This window comes from Salvelinus fontinalis, chromosome 20 (genome assembly GCF_029448725.1).
Source record: "Salvelinus fontinalis isolate EN_2023a chromosome 20, ASM2944872v1, whole genome shotgun sequence".
Classification (NCBI taxonomy): Eukaryota; Metazoa; Chordata; class Actinopteri; order Salmoniformes; family Salmonidae; genus Salvelinus; species Salvelinus fontinalis.
The window spans coordinates 20228731-20236145 of NC_074684.1; the positions used below are offsets into that span (position 1 = coordinate 20228731).

Sequence of the window (7415 nt, forward strand, 5' to 3'; positions counted from 1 at the left end):
TAAATAAAACTAGGCTGCATTATACACTACAATGGATATTCCAACCCTGAGCCCCACCCTGTTCTGCTCAAAACCTTTTGTGCTGCATAATCAATGGCTTCTTCCACAAAATAATTTTGGATTGGGTCTAGTCCCCAAAACAGTCTGTGGTGTGCATGCGGACTAGCCTATGTGTTTTATTCAGTTTGAGAAGGAGAGCGTGAAGATGAGAAGGAGGACCAGAGGTCAACTTTGATAGCTTGCTATTACTATAATCGATTTAAAAAAAAAATATTATGTTTCTTTCCTATTATGCATTTATCAGAGTTATTGACCTCACAATTAAGCAGATTATAGTCATTTACATTGTGGTGCTGAACTTGAAGCGGCAGAACAATCATTCAGAAATGGACAGCTCATGGTGCTGAAAGTAGGCAACTTCGAGTAGCCATAATTAGGCTTAATTAATTTAATCCGTCTTCATTTTAATTCGACTTTACAAACAGACTTTGTGTTGGACCCTATTTCTTAGTATTTAAGAAAAAAGAGGTAGGCCTACCTGTTTGACAGACGAACGTAGACTATAGACTGCTATCCATACATTTGTCGGCCAATTCCTCCACCCACCATGCACTCTAAGTAGCCTGGCTCTGTGTCAATGAAGGGTTGTTAAGTTAAAACCAGGACTTGAATTGAGGGGGTATGATAAGGTATGCCATAGGCCTACTTTTTATTAACAGAAAATGGCAAAAAGCATAGGCTTACCCCTTGTTATCTTAAGATTTTTAAGAAAATAAAACGGATCTGATTACAGTGCCTTCAGAAAGTATTCACACCCCTTGACTTTTTCCATATTCTGTTGTGTTACAGCCTGAATTTCAAATAATTTGTCACTTGTCTACACACAATACCCCATAATGTCAAAGTGGGATTCTGTTTTTCAAATGTTTTACTAATTAATAAAAAATGAAAATCTGAAATGTTTAATACTTTACCATGTCATAACAGCTAACATATCTTGTCATAACCTGTCATAATACAGTCATAACACTGTCATGACCCATATATTTACACCTGTTGTCACATTTATTACAATATTTTATGGCTGGTTATGACACCTACAAGGGTGTCAAAACCCACAAAACCTACCACACAAGGCAAAACATTCCATTACACCATAGCCTACTTGTCAACAGTATGGTTATGTTATATAACATTTTCAGAAATTGACCATGTTATATTATCATTGTAATTGTGCACACATTGATGTCACACATGCACGTACCCCAAAGCTCTGTTGCTGATGACTGGAATGAATACAGGAGCAGGTTTCAGGAGCAGGACAAGCCACCGTCTGTTTGACTGATGACTGACATGAGGGCATATACGTGACAGGCCAGATATATGATAATGACAATCATAATGCTTCTTGACTGTGTCATAAAGTGCATGTTCTCAGTCCAAGTAAAGTGACACAGGATGGTCATAATGCTTCATGACAGTGTCATAAAGTCTATTTTCTACAAGTTATTGAAAATATTACGAAAAAATTAACATGACTGTATATACAATTCATTACAACCAGGCAAGTGCACAGATAAGGCTCTACTTGTGCCCCTTTGCCCTTCCAGACTCCAAAGTGCCCTTTTCAAAAAGTTGTGTGTCTTGATTGTTGACCATCAGCATTGGTGAGCAAAGGCGGGCCCACATATCCTGATTAGTCACTTGTTTCAGTTCCTTCAGTTTGGCCTGGCAAAAAGTTTATCATCCATATAAAATATAATTTTGCAATCTACTGAATCATCTTTGCCAGAACATTAGGCTACTGTCACGTTCCTGGTTTTCTGTTATTTTGTATGTGTTTGACGGTCAGGGCGTGAGTTTGGGTGGGTAGTCTATGTTATGTGTTTCTATGTTGGTTAAAAGGTGATATGGCTCTCAATTGGAGGCAGGTGGTTTTCATTTCCTCTGATTGAGAGCCATATTAAGGTAGGTGTTTTCACATTGATTGTTGTGGGTGGTTGTCTCCTGTGTCTGTGTTTGTCGCGCCACACGGGACTGTCTCAGTTTGTTTGTACGTTCGTTCTTTTGTGTAGTCATTTTCCTGTTCGTGAGTTCTTCGTTGTATGTAAGTTCGCATGTCCAGGTCCGTCTACATCGTTTGTTATTTTGTTAGTTATTCAAGTATAGTTCGTTTTTGTCTTGTTAAATAAATTCATTATGTTCTACTCCAACGCTGCATTTTGGTCGAATCCTTGCTCCTCCTCTTCGGATGAAGAGGAGGAGGAAATCCGCTACAGCTACCTGGCAATTTGATGATTTTCATATTTCAGATAGGCCTAGTTTGGGTGGCTACTGGCTATATGTCTAAAATAGGCAGATGTAATATTATGGGATGAAGATGTAACATATTCTGGGGAATTTATTATGATGTTTGTGAGGAATAACAGGGCTACTTGGCTGGCAATGAGCACTCTAGAGGCCGGCTGCCCTCCAATGTGATGACGCGGTGCAGACAAAACATGCTTTCCATCCGCTCCTTCAACTTCTGCTACAAGTTGGCTGTATGATTTTGCTTGCTCTGGGCAACAGAGAACTGACATGATCAAATCAAGTTTTATTTGTCACATGCACCGAATACAACAGGTGTAGACCTTACCGTGAAATGCTCACTTACGACCTCTTAACCAAGAAATAGAGTTAATCAAATATTTACTAAATAAACAAACGTTAAAAAAAAATCTAACCAATCAAAAGTAATACAAGAAATGTACATAACAATAACATACATAGCAAGAAATGTACATAACAATAACATACATAGCAAGAAATGTACATAACAATAACATACATAGCAAGAAATGTACACAACAACAAATGTACATAGCTATATACAGATATATCCATAGTTGATATTGACCGCTAACATGAATGTCTTTCAGCTCCAAATGCAGGTGTAAAACATAGTTTATTTCTGTAGCATATCTTGAGTTTTGAAAATGCATCACCGTGTGCACATGCACATTTGCGTGAACAGGGTTTCCTGTTTTCTACCACTCTGTTTTGGTGATCGCAGGTCAAAAAGTTTGAAAACCACTTGGATACATGATAATGGCAACAAATGGATTTGGGTTAGGTATAGTAATGGTAGGCTACAGAATTTCTAACAAGATTTTATTTTGACTGGAATTGTGTTGGTCATTGTTAATAAGTGCAGCATTAGTCCAGTTCAAAATAGTTTTGCCAAATACTCATCAGATTGGTCTGCTTTCTTCTGCTTTTGTAGTAATTGCTCAATGAGTCTTGTGGGTGCCCTTTTTTTACAGTGGTATGTTTTGTGCGTTTTGACACCCTCATATAGGTTTCATAACCAGCCATAAAATAACGCAATATATGTGACAACAGGTTTAAATATATTGGTCATGACAGTGTTATGACCCTATTAGGACAGTTTATGACAAGTTATGCCAGCTGTTATGACATATTATGACATGATTAAGACTGTGCCATTACGTGTTATGACGCTGGGTGTCAAGTAAAGTGTTAACCTGAAATGTCTTGAGTCAATAAGTATTCAACCCCTGACATAATAAGATGAATGGACGAATGGCTAGAGAGACAGCGATAAAAACAACAGAAAATACACATTTCTGGGAGCATAACTCGAGAAGATGATTTATTTGACCCAGACAATTAGTAACAACACAGTCATTATGAGCTGTTTAACATGCTGATGGTAACAGAAACACGTAATGAATCACAGTCTGGTTTGGCAAACTAACATGAATGTCCCACCATGAGAACAGTCGTATAGTCAGTAATATAACAGTCATTTCCATGTCCTCTTTTTACCTACTATGCAACAATATATTGTTGTTGCGTTTTGGGCTTGAGTTGTTTCCTATTGAGATTGTGCTCTCAGCTATTTCTGCATTTTCGCTCAGTAGACAGCGGCAATACGTTGTCAGGTAGAGGCTTTTGAACTTAGTGCTGCTAAAGCAGTACACAATTGGGTCCACTACACAATCCATGTAGGATAAAACCATGAGACCGTCAAAGACTTGAACAACTATAGCTTCTGCTTTGGGTAAATTCTCAACTCTCACAATCAACAGAACCATTCTAGCTATGGTACAAGGCAGGAAACAGAAAGAAAAGACCAGCATTACTGAGGTGACCAGAAACACTGCTCGGCGCAGCTTGGTACTATCCCCTACGGTCTTCTTTTTTAGTCTGTTAACAATGCGGACCGTGCAGTAGACCAACACAAAGAAAGGGATGAGAATCTGGGTGAAAAACACAACCTCTCTCAGAGTGTCAGTGACATCCTCGACTAGAGTGTCATCTTCACGCCCATAACTATTACAGCACTCAAAGGACTTCAGCATGGTGGGGATAGTCAGGGGGAGCAGCAGTAGCCAGATGAGGAAAGAGATATGAGGAGACTTTTTTAAAGCCTTGGCAAAGTTCTTTTTCCCAGGATGAACCACATTGAAGTAGCGATCAACTGAAATCACAGTCAGGAAGGCGATACTGGCACCTCGGTTCAGAAACAGCATGAAGAGCATGGCTTTGCAGGTCCCTCCCTCTGTACTCCGCCGATTCCCGTTAAGAAAATGATACGCCTTTACTGGCAAACATATAATCAGAAGAACGTCAGCCAAGACGAGATTGAACAGGAAAATGTTGTTGGTTTTAGATTTCCAGAACTTCAGCTTGAAGATTAATAGATAAAGCACTGAGAGGTTGAGCGGCAGAGCCAGTGTGAATTCCATGATCATCACAGAGGCGTAAAATGTGTACAGTGGTAGATTCTCTGCTGTGCAGTTATCACTCGGATGGCCGTTCTCCATAGTTTTCATTATCGAAAGCTTTCCTCTGTACAGTCAGACTCTGTCCAAATCCTTAATGAGAAGGAAAAACAGTCCTCCAAAGTACTCAGTTCCTAAGATTTCCTTACTTTACATGAAAAGCAGGTCTGTTTGATGGTAGTCAAGCAAGGTCCTAATCCGTATGCAGACTTGGTGAAACTGAAGTACTGCATTTCAGTCTGGAAGTAATTCCCCCCACCATGCAGACAGCATAGCACTCAGTTCAGACTTGTTGGTTAAGCACCTCCCATGCCTGAGTAGGCGAGTCACCACAGGTCAAATAAATAAGCAGCTAAATCCCACTAGAGATTCAGGAAATAGTCGAAAACATTGCATTGTGAAGAAGCGGACCGAGGGCTTCTCACACTAAATCTTCTTCTTGAAAAGGCAGAAGATTTCATGAAAAGTTCGTTTTTTATTATAATAAATAGAGCAAGTTAAACAGGCACATAATGAACGGAGTAAAAGAGGATCAAGTTAAAAACCAGGAGCAAGCCAATGTGCAAACTGCTCCTAGTTAACTCTTCCTCTGATCAACTAACACTAGACTTTAAAGTAACTGTCCAGTGTTTCCAGAAGTCTATGAAATGTGACCTATAATAAGTACTATCTGAGTGGAATAGTTTTCCTTCCAATTTTTTTTAATTTAGTATGTTAAAAAGCAGCTTTTCTGTGGTTTGAATGGTGTGTGTAACATGTACACTGGGAGTAGGGAAGCAAGTTCAGGGAATGTACTTAATAAATAAATGAACATAGCACAATAACAATAAACAAGAGTAGGGTACAGACATGAAACAATGGAACAGAAACAATAACACCTAGGGAGAGAACCAAAGGGAGCGATATATATAGGGAAGGTAATCAGGCAGGTGATGGAGTCCAGGTGAGTTTGATGAGGCGCTGTTGCGCGTAACGAGGGTGACAGGTGCGCGTAATAACGAGCAGCCTGGTGACCTCCAGCGCCGGAGAGGGACTCTATGTGACAGTGTGGGAATACCCCAATAACAGAATGGTGTGGGCGTATACCCGCCATTAAAAATAAAAAAATATATATGGCCAATCAGTAGACCACTGATTTGCCAGCTCAGCCAATGAGCCAACTTAACATCATATTCTATGACGAAATGGCAAGCAATTTTGAAATGGTCTTTTTGAGATAGTTTTGAGTTGTTGTTTTTTTCTCTCAAATGTATGCTTTGGCCACAAATACGAATATAGGATGAGTCAACAACATTATTTGGGTGTGAGTTAACAGAATATTAACTTTTAAATGTGAGATTTAGGACTTAATGAGGGGTTTGGCCTATTACCACATACAACATCCTATTGCCTCTTCTAAACCCAAACCTACATACTGTAGCTTGAAACAATTAATACATTGTAGGGGGAAATAAGCTTTGGATATTGTAGGGAATATGTAATGAAAAATAAAAACAAAAATATATGTTTTACGTGAGATGTATTGGTCTGAAGTAAATAAATTCACGAGCACCACAATGCCTACTCGAACCATGCTCTACCAAGGCTTTCTAGCACACAGCTTTGACCTACTACAGTAGCTATGTTGGTCTATTGTATTTCAAACAATGTGTATGCAGTTGCTAGGGTTCAAACCTTCTCAAACAGCCTAATTCATACTCGTAGAGGAGGTGCTCCCACAACAATGTGATTTGTTAAAGTATTGGATCCCATGCTACTACATTTTTTAAATGATATGAAAGCAAGCTTTGCTCTTATGTTTACAAGGCCACTATTCTTAATTGAGTGAGTGGTTTTGTCTTGTAGTAAGGTGGTGCCTGCCTGTATTTCCTTAAACCTTAGCAATATATGTCATTGAGAAAATATATATATTTTATAACATATTCTTTGGGGTCAGTAGATGCCCAACATAACAGGTGGTGGTGTGTTGGACACAGTCACTCATATATCGAGGTCTATAGAGCCTGTCTCCATTCCTGATTTCTGTAACCATTAGCTTACCTGTGTAATGTTGACATAAGCTCAGAAACACTTGTTTTGCAAACATGGTACAGTTTTATCAATTGGTGTGCTGATCAATGGACAGTTCATTACCCCTGTCAAATGACTGTGTCGCTTAGAGGTGTTTGTATTTGTATTTAGTTTTGCAATAAAGAGGTTGACGCTACAATAATACACATTTACATTAGGCCTACATTTAAAAATACATACAGTCTATATACTGTACATATTCATTATTTTAATAGCATGACACTGTAAAGTCCATTATTCCTCTGAAGAGTATGAATTAGGCTGTTTGAGATGTTTTGAACCCTAAGCAACCTGCATACACATAACTGGAAGTACAGTAGACCAACATAGCTACTGTATTAGGTCAAAGCTGTGTGGTGTAAAACCTTGGTAGAGCATGGGTGGAGTCATTGTGGTACTTATAGGAATGTATTTTATTTTTCGGCTTCAGACCAATGCCTCCTTCTTACTTAAAACATGTTTTCTTATTTTTAATTTCCATGCTTTTTACACTGGAAGGTGATTTTTTGTTAAAGGTGCATTATACAACATTTCCACATGCAAAGCCAGATTTTC

The 7415-nt window shown here is 38.8% G+C and overlaps 1 protein-coding gene across 1 annotated transcript; it reads right to left on the reverse strand.

Annotated features, from left to right (window-relative positions):
- Nucleotides 1–2604: 2604 nt before the first annotated feature.
- Nucleotides 2605–5055, reverse strand: LOC129817927 (12-(S)-hydroxy-5,8,10,14-eicosatetraenoic acid receptor-like). The gene has a single exon (XM_055873524.1). The coding sequence runs from the start codon at nt 4839–4841 to the stop codon at nt 3828–3830; it is 1014 nt and encodes a 337-aa protein (XP_055729499.1). The 5' UTR covers nt 4842–5055; the 3' UTR covers nt 2605–3827.
- Nucleotides 5056–7415: the final 2360 nt, after the last annotated feature.

Coding starts and splice junctions, on each gene's coding strand:
- LOC129817927 (XM_055873524.1), bottom strand. CDS start 4,841: ATGAAAACTATGGAGAACGGCCATCCGAGTGATAACTGCACAGCAGAG.